This window comes from Lotus japonicus, chromosome 2, assembly GCF_012489685.1.
Source record: "Lotus japonicus ecotype B-129 chromosome 2, LjGifu_v1.2".
NCBI lineage: Eukaryota > Viridiplantae > Streptophyta > Magnoliopsida > Fabales > Fabaceae > Lotus > Lotus japonicus.
This window is the reverse complement of record NC_080042.1, coordinates 55,678,604-55,694,746: the sequence shown is the minus strand read 5'-3', so window position 1 is coordinate 55,694,746 and position 16,143 is coordinate 55,678,604. Positions and strand designations below refer to the sequence as shown.

Below are 16,143 nucleotides of genomic sequence, written 5' to 3'. Positions count from 1 at the left end.
TGAAAGAAGTCAAGGAAGGACAAAGATCACGTTGAACTGATTGCCACCGGAAGCGAAAAGTTGGCTGCTGCCTTCTGGGGTAGGTGTTACAGCTAGTGGCGCAACACTTTCTGCTGAAGCAAAGGAGGAAAAATTGAACCAGAGAATGAAGATCTGAAGTTCTTTATTTGTTGGACATTTGCAGTCTCAATTACAGTTTTTGTTGAATCACAAGGTTATCAAGTTTTTCTCTTTCAATTGAGACAATGTAATGAATCCAAAAGATACAATTCAGGATCACTTTTTAATTTGATTGACTTGGTTCTATGCACTCCAATTAAAAAAAAAAACCTTATATATGATATATTTATTTTAAAATAATAGTATTTAATTTATAACGGTAATACCGGTTGGACCACGGTTCAACTACGGTTGAACCAATGAACCGTGAACCAGTGCCCTCACCGGTTCGGTCACCGGTCCGGTTTTAATAACCTTGATTTTTTATACAGAATTTGCTCATAATCTTCTAGCAAAAAACGCTCTGTCATTAATTGCTTCATCCTGCGCCATGATCTAACTACTGATTTCCCCTGTCGCTGCCTCTGAGCAACCAATCTATCCCACCATACAGCAGCAGTGCTCTTCAATTTGATGGCCACCATCTTCACCTGTTTGTTCTCAGGGATACCCATGATGTCGAAGAAACGATCGACGCTAATCTGCCAATCCATGAACTCCTCTACAGTCATGTTTCCATAAAAGAATGGAATATCTGCTTTAATACGATAATCATGGTTGTTTCTGCCTCCCTGTTCGCTGGCTTCTTCCTCTGCGAATACCTCTTCGTCAGAACTAGAATCCTCTGCGGCGGCAGTATGGTTATTGTTGCCTGGACGTGGGATTCTCCTCTGAGGTTCGTCCTGTACTCGTGTCGTCATAAGGTTCACCAAGGTATTCATCGAATTACCCAGCGCCCCCATCTGTTGCGTGAGTGCTTCTATGGAGGTGGCGACCCTCTCCATATCGCCCTTACTTGCTGGTTGTTCGTCGGCCATTGATCAGGTTGCAAAAAGAAAGGATATGGCCTGCTCTGATTACCACTTGACACAGCGGAACGCACAAGGGTTTGCAAACACAAAACCCTAAGTAACAGAAAACTGGAATCCACCAGGATTTGAGAAAATTCTCGTTTTTTTTATTGTCAATAAAACTGAAATAGGCTATGCCTTACAAGTCCTTAAATAGGAAAAGAAAATATCCTAACAGAAAAATAAATAATATCCTAAAAGATCCTAATTAAAAATAAAAGATCCTAATTGAAAATAAATAAGTTCCTAACCAAAAATAAGTAAGATCATAAAGATTCTAACTTAATTAAAAAACATAATAAATCCTAAATTGATTTAAAAATACTAAAAATAATAACTTTCTAATTAATTGCTCCTGCATTAGACGGAAACACGCGCAACATCTTCATCAAAACGCGCAACAAGCCTGTCTGCGTCATAAGGGGGACAAAATTGGCTATCCTAGGGATGTGGTACTCTTTTACCTTGCTAGGTTTTTTCCCACTGAATTTTTCTTAGCAAGATTTTAATGAGGCTCATGTTTAGGATTTTGTTCTTAGCTGTTTTACGAGGAAGCCGCCAGGGGATGGTTTAATAGCTTTGTTTGTTTAGCTATCCATGTTTTGAGTAGCAGTGTGCTTGTATTTTGTCTCAGCCTTGAGACATTTACTCATGGTTGCTTTATTATTAATAATATCATTTCCATTTTCAAATTTTTTTTTAAAATGCTATATTTTTTAGGAGATTCTTAAATATCATCTAAGAAACAGAGACCTTAAATAAAATAAAAATTTATGAGCAATAATTATTAAAAATAATACTTCTCAAACTATCAAAATATGAAATCAACAAAAGATTCCTTTTTCATATAAGAATCTTTTTCTTTTATATAAATAATATTTATTGGTAGGTGATGGATTGGTACTTTATTGGTATTTCAGAAGATTGGTGGGAGTTATGGATATGTACCTTTTTTTGGTACATTGGAAAAGATAAATTGCGCTTGTCATGATTCGATCTCGATCTAGACCTCTCCTACACAATCCATATGTCCCTCAACTCCTACCACTTGAGTTATCCTACGGGGACTAAATTATTGGTACATTGGAAAGATAAATTGCGCCCACATGATATGTACTTTATTGGCATTGATGGATAAATTATTTTTGTTTTCAAAAAATATAAAGCTTTTCTCTCAATTAAAGCTCCTCGTAATAGCTTTTAGTTTTTTTATTACAAAAAAAAAACAAAAAGAAAACAAAAAAAACATGATAATATTTTTTTTTTAGTTTTATATAAGCTGTTTTTTTTCATTTTCTATTCATTTTTTTTTTACAGCAAAAGGGAATAATTTATTGTTAAAGAAAGGTAACATGATTACAACTTTACTCATGATAAAGGAATAAATTTTTTTCATTTTCTATTTATGAAAGGAAAGCTGCTTTTTTATATTTTTCATCATTTTTCACAAATTATTGTTTTAATTTTCTCTTCATAATAAATAAAGAAGCTCTCTTCATTATTTTATTAAGATTAACTTTGGAAATATTTTTCATAAAACATAAGCTCATTATTTTTTTTCTCTTCATTAAAAACAAGCTCATTATTTTATTAATAGCATCTTTGGAGGAATATTTTTACACAGCTTCTAGCAGAGTTTTTTTTTTTTTTCAAAACCTATTAGAAACAGTTTCAAAGAATGATTCTAGTGAATAGCATCTTTGGACATGATTCTAATGAATAGCATAATTAAAAAAATAAAACATAATCATTCTTTTTTTTTTACTAAAAAAAAACAATGATTATATTTTTTTTTATAATTATGCTATTGATTAGAATCATGCCCAAACATTTGAAAATTAAAAACTAATAAAAAAGTGATTATTTGATGGATTAATGGGTGTGGTTGATGGATTTGCAAGTTAACTCATTTACCTGCATAAAAAATTAGTTAATTTCATGTTAATTAATTTAAAGTGAAATTAAAATTATTATAAACTAATTTTTTTATTTATTATAATAAAATCAAATGCAAACCAAGCTGCATATATTGACGGGTTTAACCTGTATGAGTCATGACTATATGGGTTTATTATATATTATCCCATTCAAATGTGAACCAATATGGACTAGAAGAAATGTTAACTCATTTGACTCGCAGGTACTCTGAGAGTCTGAGTTGCATTATTCCAATCTACAGACCCACATCATACATCTAGAAGAAAGATAAAGAAATAATGTATTTTTTTTGTCAACGAAATAATGTATTGTTAAAAGATGTATCTTTTTTTGGTATATATGCAAATGGTAAGGAAAGTGTGAAAGGGATAGTGGGCTCTATCGGATTATACAAATGGCCCAATAAATTATTCTGTGCTGAAACTCTTTTATTGCACCCACAAAGTTCCTTTTTTTAGCAATACCAAACTGTCATTTTGTAAGCCCAAAGAGCCCAAACCACCACTTGTGAAACTCATGGTCCATAAGTCTCTAGCCCATTTCTATGAACACCATTAGGACTTCAACCTCAACTATTTGACTTCCTAGCCGATTTCCGTGCATCGCTAATGTTTTTCTATATTAATCGCTCGAGATTCTGAGATCACGTTAAGTGGGCAGGTTTCTCCCAACAACTAATTTTTTATATCATATGCATCGTTCATATATCGAACACTGGACTAGATGCTTAAAGAACATAACTATCTACCAAATATGCTTGTAGATATGTCCAACGATTGAATCTTTGATATATTTTGAGTTTCTTTCAACAACTTTCTCAAAATACTTTTTTTTACAAGAGGAATGCTAGAGAATAAAGCATCAAAGTCAAGACACATAGACTCAATAACATCAGAGAGGAAGCCTCTGACAGCGGAGAGTCATGACTTATGCCACAATATTACCATAAATGCTTAATTAATTTAATTAAATCATGAAAGAAAACAACATTTAAAAAAAATGATAATAATAGAATCTGCAAATAAGGGGGAAAAATGAGGCATGCTAAATGCAATGACCTGTTTGGTAATGGAATAATGGTGGTTGAGGTTGCACATGCTCACAATAGTTTGGCCTACCCCTAAAGTAAACAAACAAACAAGCGTAGCAGTTTCTGCTTCTCCTCACCTACATTTCAATTTTCACAATCAAATCAATCGAATCAACCTCGTTTTTGGGATTCTCTTCTCCTCTCTGCGACTGCGATGGCACTCTCGCGCCTTCGCCACCCTCTCATCTCTCGTTCCATTCGCCTCCTCTCTTCTTCCTCCACCAGATCCCTTTCTCGGTACTCTCTCTCCCTCTCTCGCGTTCTGTTCTGTTCTGCTCTGATCGCTTTTTTTGAATTCTTGCTATCATTTTCAACTAGGGTTCTCAATTTTAAGCTTGTGGGCTAGTCCTGCTATGTTTTGTTATTGCAACTCATGTTCTTCATGCATTTTAGTATATATTTGGTGTTGCAGTTGAACTCAGTAATTGTGATCAATCACTTGGTGAATTGTTATGCACTCAACTAGAGTGTTGTTACCAATGAGCATAGGAGAGTAGTGCTGAATCTGAATGCTTAAATTGAATTACTCCTTTTTATCTGTTACTTTCTTCAAATTTAGGTGTAGGATTTCTCATATGAAGTTTAGAGGATTGGTTATTACTTATTAGGGTGTGTTTGTATTAGACTTTGGGTTGGATGTAAAAGTTATTTCATCCAATCCAGCTTTTTTGTTCCTTTGGAAGAATGTGTGTTTTTTTTGTTGTTGCATTGAAATGCGTGCTAATGTCGGTTGAAAGTGTATCCAAACACACACTTAGTAATAAGTAATAGTTACTTCCAACTGACTTTCAGTTTGAAACACCCAATGGAGGTCCAAGTGCTTGTTTGGTTTTCAGTTAGGAAGTCCGTTTGAAGCATTGAAATTCGAGATCACAATTTCCAACGCACATTCAGCCAACGGAATGCACTTGTTGGGTTGAGTGAATGTGCACACCCAACTGAAAACCAAACAGGCAAGCTTCTTTCATGTTTGGGGCATTGAAATGTGTGATCTCGAATTCCAATGCCCCAAACAAACTTTCAAACTGAAAAACAAACGCAGCACCAAACTGAAGTGGTGCTAAATGCTAAGAAGTAATAGTTACTTCCAATTGGCATGTATGCTCCGCCGGAATTGTTCTGCTTCGATTAGGCAAATTGAACACAAAAACTGAAATGGTGCTAGCAGTTGCTTAGTGTTGGCATTCTACCTTTTATGCTTGTTATCTATGTTTGACCCATCCGTACAGATATATCATACATAAGTATCATTTTGTGACATCCTTTTGTTATGTTGTGTCATTTCTGAATTGTGTTGGTTACTTTTTAAAAGAATGCTAAGCTTTTAATGTCCATAGAATCTTTTCTATTATAAGCTGCTTCCAATGTTCTAACATATTATTTTGGCTTATCTTCTTGGAACAGAACTTCTAATTCATGGAATTTTTCTGTGGGTGGTAATGAGAATCTAAGGTTTGTATCACTATCCATCAATCTGCAGCTTTTCTAATTATTTGTAAATCCAGTTTTCTATTTCTTAAATCTTATTATTATTTATGAGACTAGTTCGAACTTTGAGGATAGGGAGTTTTAGTTTAAACAAAAGATAGGGAAATATCTTATTATGATTATCAGGGTAGAAACTTTCTCCCCCTTTTGACCACCCGATCACTATCATGAATCAGATGACCAGTTTATTTCTCTTTAAATCCAAATTGTCAGGCTTGAGCCTCTGAAATGAAATTGTTAAACCAAACCAATATATCAATTCAAGTATTAGCACCATGTGGTACAATCTGTTTCTGATCCATTCATTTAGCTTTGGACTCCTTTGGTTCACCAAACATTCTCCAGCAATCAATTTTAGGGACTGGTGGCAGGATTGGCACTCTCTTCATTAGACAAATCACATGAATATCATATCATTCTCTTTAGTTCATCCTTCTTCCCTCTGTTCGATTGTTATCTTGGCAGCTTACGAACAGTGGTTTTTATCAGGCCGGCTACTTGGTCTAGGCTTACTGGTGTCTGTGATAGATGTTTGAAGTCAAAGGTTAGTATTTAAATGGATAAAAAAATTCCAATCATGACTATGATATACTCTGACAACTTTTAACATCTTTGGCAGTGGATTGATGTGAAATACTTCTCATCTTCAGGTACTTAATTTTTCAATTACCAACTGTTGAAAAACCCTTGTTTAGGGTTTTAATTTTGTATGGATTCAACATGCTTGTGTGCTTCTCTTGTTATGAAGTTTTATTTTTTAGCTGGTTATTGAAGCTCCTATTCTTGATATTTCTGTGGATTATGCAATATTGGCTTTTGTAGTTTAGAGATTATGATATATTTCTGTTGGATGACATAATATGTATGCAAGTCCAAGAGGTAACATCATTTCTTGCAACTTTTAGCCTTCTCATTTAAACTCTCGTATCTTATAAAACTTAATATTAGAAAACCTTATGGATAGAAAAGTCAAAAGACTGTGGTAGTGCGTTCATGTACAAGAGATGAATAATGAGTGGGGGTAGGATAGGAAGGTGATTCAGGCATACAGCATACTGGGTTTGGGAATTAAACTGTTAAAGCATATTCTATCAAGAATTTTTTGGGTTAAGATCATAGATATGCAATAATGTTGCACAGCCTTTCTGAATTTTTAATCTTTCCCTAACCCTTTTATATAGCTTTATCGTTTTGAAGGATTATTTTTCTCCTTGTTGGGGTACTTGCCTCTTCTCTCTCTCTCATGAAGTCTCTTCATTTCTGCTTATGAGCTTGGTGCTTAATTGGTCTTTTAAAGCTATTTTTATGATTTTATAGGGCTAGGGAGTAGGGACCTCAAAAGGCCCTTTAGAGGGAACTAGTGAGAACTGTCATCATGACATTTATTTCTTTCCTGCATGTTTTTTCTCCTAGAATACGATTCCAAATGGTTTATTTGAGTTGTACGCTTATGGATCATTCTCAGGTCCATTTAACTCTTGATCCCATCACTCTATTTTCTAGGTTGTTTTATGTTTTTTCATTTGTTTAGGAGGATTCCTTATCCTCCATTCTCTTCGATTAATGTTCTCTACATCTCAATAAAAAATTTCTTTATAGAAAAAGATGAACAGCTTGCTATTTTCACTATTTTTTTTTTCAACTTAATTTTGGTGATTAAAGAGGATAATCTTTATATATTAAGTCACATGCATCTGGTTATGATCTGATCATTCCCTCCTTGTGATAGATTCTTCACATTCAGTCCTTGGGATGCCAGCTTTATCTCCTACAATGGTAAGCTTTGGGAAACAAATTAGTTTTACTCTTTGGTTTTACCTTTGTTCCTTTTGGGGATCCATGGGTATTGACATCTTCTCTTGATTTCAGACCCAAGGTAATATTGCAAAATGGAAGAAAAAAGAAGGAGAAAAGGTCAGTAAATATATATTTCCTGTATTTTGATGGTTGTAGATCACAATTCTGTTTGGGTTGATACTCTCATTTTGGAGATTGATATCTTTAAATTAATCTTACAGATAGAAGTGGGTGACGTACTATGTGAAATTGAAACTGACAAAGCTACAGTTGAATTTGAAAGTCTTGAAGAGGGGTAATTTTCTTTTCTTCCTTTCAGTATTTTCTTCCTTAATTTTGGATGACCTGCGATTTAAGCGATATAAACTTGAGTTTCTTACCATCTGGAAAAACAAGTTTGTCTTAACCCAACAACAACAACAATAACAACCAACCTTTTCATCACTAGATGGGGTCAGTTATATGGATCACATGATGCCATATTATTCTGTTATATGTTAAATTTATAGATAAACCCTTTATCTAAATTACCTTAAATTACTTAAAGATATGATCAAAACATTGTAAGATATATTTTAATATTTCAACAATTACTTGGTGCTATGAGACCAGTGTCAGACAACTATAAACTTCACAATATTAAGCCACAAGAAACCTAGAACACTTACGTAATTTTGGTTGCTGTCTGTTGCAATACACAGTCAATCCTTAACAATAAATATGGAGAGACCCACCCACCCATTGTTATTGTCATTCATTGTTTTTCCACTTTGGTTTCCTTTGTACTTTCTGTGTGTTTATTGTAGTCTGTTTAAAACAAAAAAAATATCAAAACTGATTGTCTTAAATTGTTATACCCCACATAAACTAGATTTATTAGTATTACCAAAGTAATTCTTATAGGGCTTGACAAATCCTCACTTCTTGAGCTAGCTTTTTGTCCTATCGTAGATCTGATATTGGGTCACTCCCTAATGTTCAATTCAACGAACGTCACACTTCAAATGTCTATTCTGGTCGTGAGGGAGGTGTGTTGAGATTCCTGACATTCTTATAAAGCTTGGGTGTAACGCTCACTACTTGAACTAGCTTTTGGGCCTTGAATTAAGCTAGCTCAAATTCTAATAAACTCTTTTTCTTCTCATTGTTAATTTATTTATGAAATGTTTGCCCATTTGGCCTTCTACTATATCAGGGTTTAATATACTTGGCTGATTTTGACCCTGGAGACCTAGAGTATAGAATCATAGATCACATATTAAACATGCAAATTTTATTGTGCAGTTAATTTTTTGTTGTTGTGGTAATTTAATGATTCCTGCAGATATTTGGCTAAGATATTGACACCTGAAGGTTCAAAGGACGTGCCTGTTGGACAACCAATTGCCATAACAGTAAGCTGTCATTAAGTTCCAACTCTTGCATCATTACTGTTGTCTGGAATACATTGCAAAGTTTACTTCCAAGATCCTACGCTATTGCATTCTGCAAACAGAATTAGCTTTTAAGATGAGATTAATTTTGTTATTTTGTTTTTCCTCCAAGATTCTTTTTTCCATTGGATTTAATTCCTCTCTTTTAATAGAAGTGAATTTAATTATTGTTTTCCGTGATGTTCCAATTGAGCCTTTTTGGTTTCTAGGTACTGATAAAAATATCTAAATTTATCCTTTTCCTCATGACCTGAAACACGATTTGCTTTAAACTCTTTGTCTTCATCGATTTAATTAAAATTTTGTAAGACAACACCATTAATGGCTTAATTACATAAACTTTGCTCATTTATTAAATTTACTTGCAAAATGGACATATGAAGTTTGTTTTAGTTTTGAGTTTCTAATAGTCCATTAGAAAAATATAGTAGAGTTTTAGGTGTTGTGATTTTAGTAAATCATAAATCTTATAATTTGTTTCCTTCATGTGATCATTAACTATTTATTTTTATCTATTATTTTTGGGATTCAATTGATGTCTGTATTATAAATATTTCATTAATGTATGTTCTATTTGTGGGTCTTAACAAGGTTGAGGATGAAAGTGACATTCAAAATCTTCCTGCTTCCGCGGGGGGTGAGGCCGGGGTTGAAGAGAAGAAATCAACACATCAAGATGTCTCAGATGAGAAGAAACCGGAATCAACTTCTACTACAATTAATGCATCGGAACTTCCACCTCACGTCCTTCTTGAAATGCCAGCTTTGTCCCCAACAATGGTGAGAATATTTTTGGTGCTACTAGTTGTACATATTGCCAACATAGATTTTTCTTTCCTTCCTTGGAGGCAGTAGTTTTCAGTTTTTCTTTTTTTTGCACAGAACCAAGGAAACATTGTTAAATGGATGAAGAAAGAAGGAGACAAGGTTAGTTATGTGATGATATAAGGTTCTTAGTGAGTTTCTCTTATTCATGTAATATAAATATTTTTAAGTGTGAAAAATGTGAATAGTCATACTTTTTTTTTGTCTGCTATGCATTAATTCTTATTATTCAACAGATTGAAGTGGGAGACATATTATGTGAGATAGAGACAGACAAAGCTACCCTTGAATTTGAGACTCTTGAAGAGGGGTATTAGTCTTTCCCGATACTAAAAGACATTTATTGTAAATGTTCTGTTTGTTTGGTATGGTTGTGTACTCAACATGTTGAAGTATTGTTAGACAGTTTTTTGGCCAAGATATTTGCACTTAAATAATATTAGGACGTAATGATGAAGACTTGGGCCATTTAATATGGATAATAGGCATGATCGTTACATGTCTGATGTTTACTGGCATGCACAACACTAATTAGTTTCCTTCGAGCAGAAAACTAAAGATCCACAAATTAAAGAAATTTGTGGTAGAATACAATCTCTTTCTTTTTATAATTTTGCTAATTATTGATATTACATTGTCACAATTTTTTAACACAAAGCTGGAATTATTTTTGGGTTATTTTACTGATGATGATTTTTGTTTGTACACATCCTTTCTTCTTCCTCATAGAGTTTTTCTTTCTACCTAACCAATTTCTGTATGACGGGTTTTTTTTGGTGGGGTTGATAGGTACTTGGCTAAGATACTTGCACCAGAAGGATCAAAAGAAGTGGCAGTTGGAATGCCTATTGCAATAACAGTAAGTGTTCAAGTGATTTTAAATTGTCGTTCTGGCCCTAATAATTTATGTATCTTCTTTCGAAATACAAACAAAGAAAAAGTTTAATGATGTTATATATGTTCATTGGTTTGTTTACCAAAGTCTTATCCCTAAGTCACAGGAGTTACAAAATTCTTATGCTGCCTTTGATTCTACTAGGTTGAAGATGCAAGTGACATTGAAGCTATAAAGAATTCTATTGGCAGCAGCTCAGCAAGCCAACAGGAGAAGGCCACCCAACATGCCACTAAAAATGATGTCAAAGCACATAAAAACAAAACAACACGAATCAGTCCGGCTGCAAAGTTGCTAATTACAGAATATGGATTGGATGCGTCGACATTGAATGCAACTGGTCCTCATGGCACCCTACTGAAAGGGGATGTTCTTTCTGCAATAAAGTCAGGAAAACTGTCTCCAAAACCTGCTTCATCAAAAGCACATGCATCATCATCTCAAAGACATCAAGCTGCAGCTTCGCAAGAGTCAAAATCTGACTTAAAACAGTCAGATGCTTATGAAGATTTACCTAATAGTCAAATTCGCAAGGTAGATCCTCAAATATTCAGGCTCATTGATTCTTTTAGAAAGCATGTTGTGGTAAGGAAAATTATTCTTCCCAAATAAGGAATATGGATAGTATTAAAAAGGGACTCTGAGTAGCCATTGTTTGGTGTCTCTGGTTGGGAGTTTAATGCTCGAATATTTAAAGGAAAATCTTAGTTGTTAGACCTAATATGGGTCAGTATTGGTTATATGGCATCTATCTAGTGTGTTTAGTAGTGTACATTCAGAGATGTAGAGCTTAATTTAGTGAAGTTCTTAACTGACTCTGAATGTCATATCCCTTCTCTCAACTAATGAACACTAGGAAAATTGATAATTAATGAAGGCTGACTCTCATCTCTGCTTCCTTCCAATCATACCGTCAATATATGATAACTTTCTGTATATATTTTTGTTTGTTTTATAGGTTATTGCCAAGAGGTTGTTGGAATCAAAACAAAATACACCACACCTATATTTATCATCAGGTTTTGATTCTCTTATGCCCTGCATATAGCAAACCAATCTGTTGTGTAGTAACTAATTAATATGAGTTTTTATTGCCACGTGTCAGATGTTATACTGGATCCTCTTCTTTCCCTTCGTAAAGATCTTAAAGGTATGAACTAGTAATAATTTTTCTTTGGCATGTGTCAGATGCTATGCTCTTTGTCGTGGTGTATTGGCAATCCAATATGTTTTTTATTTGCTCCTTGATTGCAGAGCAGTATGATGTGAAAGTTTCAGTGAATGACATTATTATCAAAGTTGTAGCAGCCGCACTTAGAAATGTACCAGAAGCAAACGGTAAATAGTTCTCTCTTATATTCCATCCATTCTTGTTAGGTTTTCCTAGTATTAAAACTGTATTTTCTCCATAGAAGTTTCTAATGCTTAAATCCAATATACATTATGGCAGCATACTGGGATGCTGAGAAGGGTGAGATCAATTTATGCGACTCTGTTGACATATGTATTGCAGTTGCCACTGAGAAGGTAATTGATGGTATTTAACTGTCAGTATTATTTTACAAAGAAAGCACTGAAACCTTTTGTGGCTACAGGGTTTGATGACTCCGATAATAAAAAATGCTGATCACAAGACAATATCTGCTATCTCCTCCGAGGTAATTATAAGTCATTTATGTAGTTTGTGGTTAATGGCTTTATTTTAGGTTTCTCTCCTATTTATGTGTTTAGACATTCACAAACTAAGTAAAATTAAAATATTGGAAAGTAAGATTCTTGTCTTCGTGTTAACTTTAATGGTTTATTGGTTCTTTAGGTCAAGGAATTAGCAGCCAAGGCACGTGAAGGCAAGTTGAAGCCACATGAATTCCAAGGGGGGACATTTAGGTGATTTTACTACATATGTTATCATGCAATTTAGGAATTTTTCATCTCTTTTATCTAAAGAGTAAAACTATGCCGAAAGCACTAATTCTGAGCTTTGTACAATGCCTTAATGCAGCATTTCAAACTTAGGAATGTTCCCGGTGGATAAATTTTGTGCTATTATAAACCCCCCACAGGTTCTCTCTCTCTCTCTCTCTCTCTCTCTCTCTCTCTCCCTTTCTCTCTCACTCACACTCTCCAGCTGACCAGCACTTACAATATATAATTTACTAGCCTTCTATAAAAGTAAAGTAGCTCACAATGTATTTAAGTTTTACTTAGCAAATATGAAGAACCATCTATCCCGAAAGCTTAACTTGACTAGTTTTATATTTACGCTCACACAAGAGCCTTTTATACTTGAAGCATAAGTCCATCCAACCTTGTAATGAAAATTTAACTTTTATGAGAAGATAGAAGGATGAAGTTAAGATGATCAAATTCTAAACCACTTAGTTATAGAGGCTCTAATACAATGTCATAACCGGCTATCTCAAAAGCTTAAGCTTTTCGGTGAAAGCATGTGAAGGTTTATATAACTAATAGGGCTAAATGTTGCGAAGTGGATTGTGAATCTACCATGTGAAGGATCAAAGAGCAAAGTCCAGCTACCCACCCATAATTATATTAATAAAGATATATAATTTTCCTTAAAATCAGTAGAACTTTTTCTTATTAAGTTACTACGTCATAATTTTACATATTGTTTGCATGTTATCATCAAAAGTTAATTACTACAGTTCTTGAACTTACTCCCTGTATTTTATTGACTTGGTAAAGATGAAAAACTAAAACGAATCTGCCATTTACTATATCAATGAAGAAGCACACTGTCATGGTGAACCAATTTGATTTCTTTTGAAGAAAGAAGCAAGGAAAGAGAACTGAAGATTTCGGGTTTAGAGTATTCTTAAATAGTCCCTTCGGTGGTAGAGCCTTCATGAAATTGTTCCTACTCTTTTACTTGATTCCCTATTTTGTTTGTTAGGTAAGGACAACATATGTTTAGAATTCGGGTTAGGCCTAACTCCACTCCCAAAAGCTAGCTCAGGGGTGAGGATTGTTCTATCCTTGACACAGACTTATTTAGCCTTATCATGCCCAGGTTGGATGTTACGCCCCGATTTCTCGAGTGTCACACAGTAAACCAAACATCACCATTTTCGTAAAGAATTTTCGTCGTTCAATTATTAATCTTGAATTAATGACAAAGGTTCATTTATTGCGACTCTTAAAACTTTACGAAATAAATTTGCGGAATAAATAAGAAATGCATTCCTGAATAAAGTAACTCGTAAATAAAAGAAACCATAATTCAAGTACATAAATGAGTCCTTGAGCTAAAGCCCTATGTCAACAATACATCAAAACCGGAAAACAAAACTGATAAAAGATAGTTCAGCACCACGAACACTCGACCCCCAGCATGGCAATATCAGTCACTCGTCGAGCCAACCGCACTGTCTCTGGCGCTTCTTCACAGGAGCCCTGACCTCTGGTGCATCTCCATGCCCCTCCTTCTCGACATCCCTAGGTGCATCAGCTACTGCAACGTACCGTGGAGCAAAGTCCTCCATAGGCTCAACAGGAACTGGAAGGGACTCTAGAGCCTATGGAGGACTTTGCTCCACGGTACGTTGCAGTAGCTGATGCACCTAGGGATGTCGAGACGGAGGGGCATGGAGATGCACCAGAGGTCAGGGCTCCTGTGAAGAAGTGCCAGAGACAGTGCGGTTGGCTCGACGAGTGACTGATATTGCCATGCTGGGGGTCGAGTGTTCGTGGTGCTGAACTATCTTTTATCAGTTTTGTTTTTCGGTTTTGATGTATTGTTGACATAGGGCTTTAGCTCAAGGATTCATTTGTGTACTTGAATTATGGTTTCTTTTATTTACGAGTTACTTTATTCAGGAATGCATTTCTTATTTATTTCGTAAAGTTTCAAGAGTCGCAATAAATGAACCTTTGTCATTAATTCAAGATTAATAATTGAACGACGAAAATGGTGATGTTTGGTTTACTGTGTGACACTCGAGAAATCGGGGCGTTACATTGGACATATGGTGTGTGTAGTTTGTAGGATTCTGATACTATCTTAGAGTTCGGGCTAGGCCTAGCTCTACCCAAAAAGCTAGGTCAAAGGTGAGGATTGCTCTACCCTTCATAAGGACTTATTTGACCGTAGTCAATGTTTAACAAACTCTACAGCTCACAGCTCATACCTAGCAGTGAAGACTGAAGAGTCAAACCATCACAGTTAACAAAGGACGCTAATACATATTATGGTTGATTATGGACTAAAGAGGGAAAACCCTGGAATGAATACATTTGATAAAAACATGCTATCTTGAGACAGTTTTCAGAATGCCTGGTTTAGTAGTCTGAGAATAGTTACCCAAATTGTCACCTCCTTGTGGACTTCACTTTAAAGTGTTCAAGAAGTTTTGTTTCTTTTTGTTGCGTTGTCTCTTTATTTATTGTTTATTATTTGCTGCAGGCTTGCATTCTTGCTGTAGGGAAAGGCAACAAAGTTGTGGAACCAGTAATTGGAGCTGATGGTATAAATTTATGTATGTTATCTATGTCACTTAATGCTAAAATTTTAAGTTGTTTTTGACATTGGTTTTTGTTTGCTAGGAATTGAGAAGCCATCAGTTGCCAATAAGTTGAGCTTAACACTGTCTGCTGATCACCGCGTCTTTGATGGCAAAGTTGCAGGTATGTGTAATTATGACACATGAGTTAGCCAATGGAGATTAGGAAGAAGTATGATATGTGTTCCATATATGCTTTCTGGTTTGTGAAGTTGCATATCTGATTGAGATTAAAGTAGCTAAAGTAGAATAAAATCAATTTCCATATATTAAGCACAATGAACACAGGCAGTTAATCAAGAATAAACCTACATTCTAATTTTACTTGGTTGAGTTCAGGTAAATTAGTTTTATATTCCGTTATTAATACACAAACTGGAATGGAACATGTCACCAAGACACAAAAAATGTTATTTACCCATTAATAATTTGATTATTGATGAGACCTGGGGTGTGAAACACAATGAATGGAACCTATGAACCATAATTGCAGCAATCCACCTAGGTATATTGCTTTAAAGGGTGGCTTATGTGGCTTTACTCTATTTTGCAGGTGCGTTTCTCTCTGCTTTGAAATCAAACTTCAGCGACATCAGAAGACTTCTATTATAATGACATACAATATTTTTTCCAGTTACTTCATTGGATGTGGATTCACCACAACCGGGATTAACCTGACATGGCATCCCATTTTTGTCCTTTACATTTTTATCTCTTCAACTCAAACAGTTTTTTCATTGTTGTACCTAATCAGTTTTTGTAAAATAAATATCTCGGGTTATTTACCAAATATCGTGAGAAAATACCCACCAAGGAGATTTCCAAGAATTGAGATTCAAGCACGTTGGAAATTTTGTTCATAAGGCAATTTGCTGAGTTGGATGTTTGATTTTGTATGAACAGCTTTGTATAGACCGCCGTATAAATACCCACTTCGAATGAATAAAATTACTGATTATTTGTTGCATGTTCAAGTGATGGTAAAGATTTGTTACGAGGGGTTCTTTTGGCACACCATTTTTTTGGTTTTTGCTCACCCAACTTCTTCCAAAAGCTTTTCTTTGATAGATGTAAATGTTGTTTGTCT

At 34.7% G+C, this 16,143-nt stretch overlaps 1 protein-coding gene across 2 annotated transcripts; it reads left to right on the top strand.

The window, feature by feature from the left end:
• Positions 1-4,095: 4,095 nt before the first annotated feature.
• Positions 4,096-16,023, top strand: LOC130738428 (dihydrolipoyllysine-residue acetyltransferase component 1 of pyruvate dehydrogenase complex, mitochondrial). 2 transcript variants are annotated; one of them, XM_057590402.1, is made up of 23 exons: positions 4,096-4,335; positions 5,503-5,550; positions 6,052-6,130; positions 6,206-6,236; positions 7,316-7,362; positions 7,456-7,500; positions 7,605-7,678; positions 8,708-8,777; positions 9,408-9,596; positions 9,699-9,743; positions 9,878-9,951; positions 10,431-10,500; positions 10,681-11,070; positions 11,495-11,555; positions 11,642-11,686; positions 11,791-11,874; positions 11,987-12,063; positions 12,132-12,194; positions 12,353-12,423; positions 12,539-12,599; positions 14,960-15,020; positions 15,100-15,180; positions 15,610-16,023. In XM_057590402.1, the coding sequence occupies exons 1-23, from the start codon at positions 4,253-4,255 to the stop codon at positions 15,666-15,668; spliced, it is 1,908 nt and encodes a 635-aa protein (XP_057446385.1). In that variant the 5' UTR covers positions 4,096-4,252; the 3' UTR covers positions 15,669-16,023. The 2 variants fall into 2 exon arrangements, with proteins under 2 accessions (XP_057446385.1, XP_057446386.1); XM_057590403.1 differs by having other exon boundaries at positions 4,097-4,335; positions 6,076-6,130.
• The last annotated feature ends 120 nt before the right edge of the window (positions 16,024-16,143 follow it).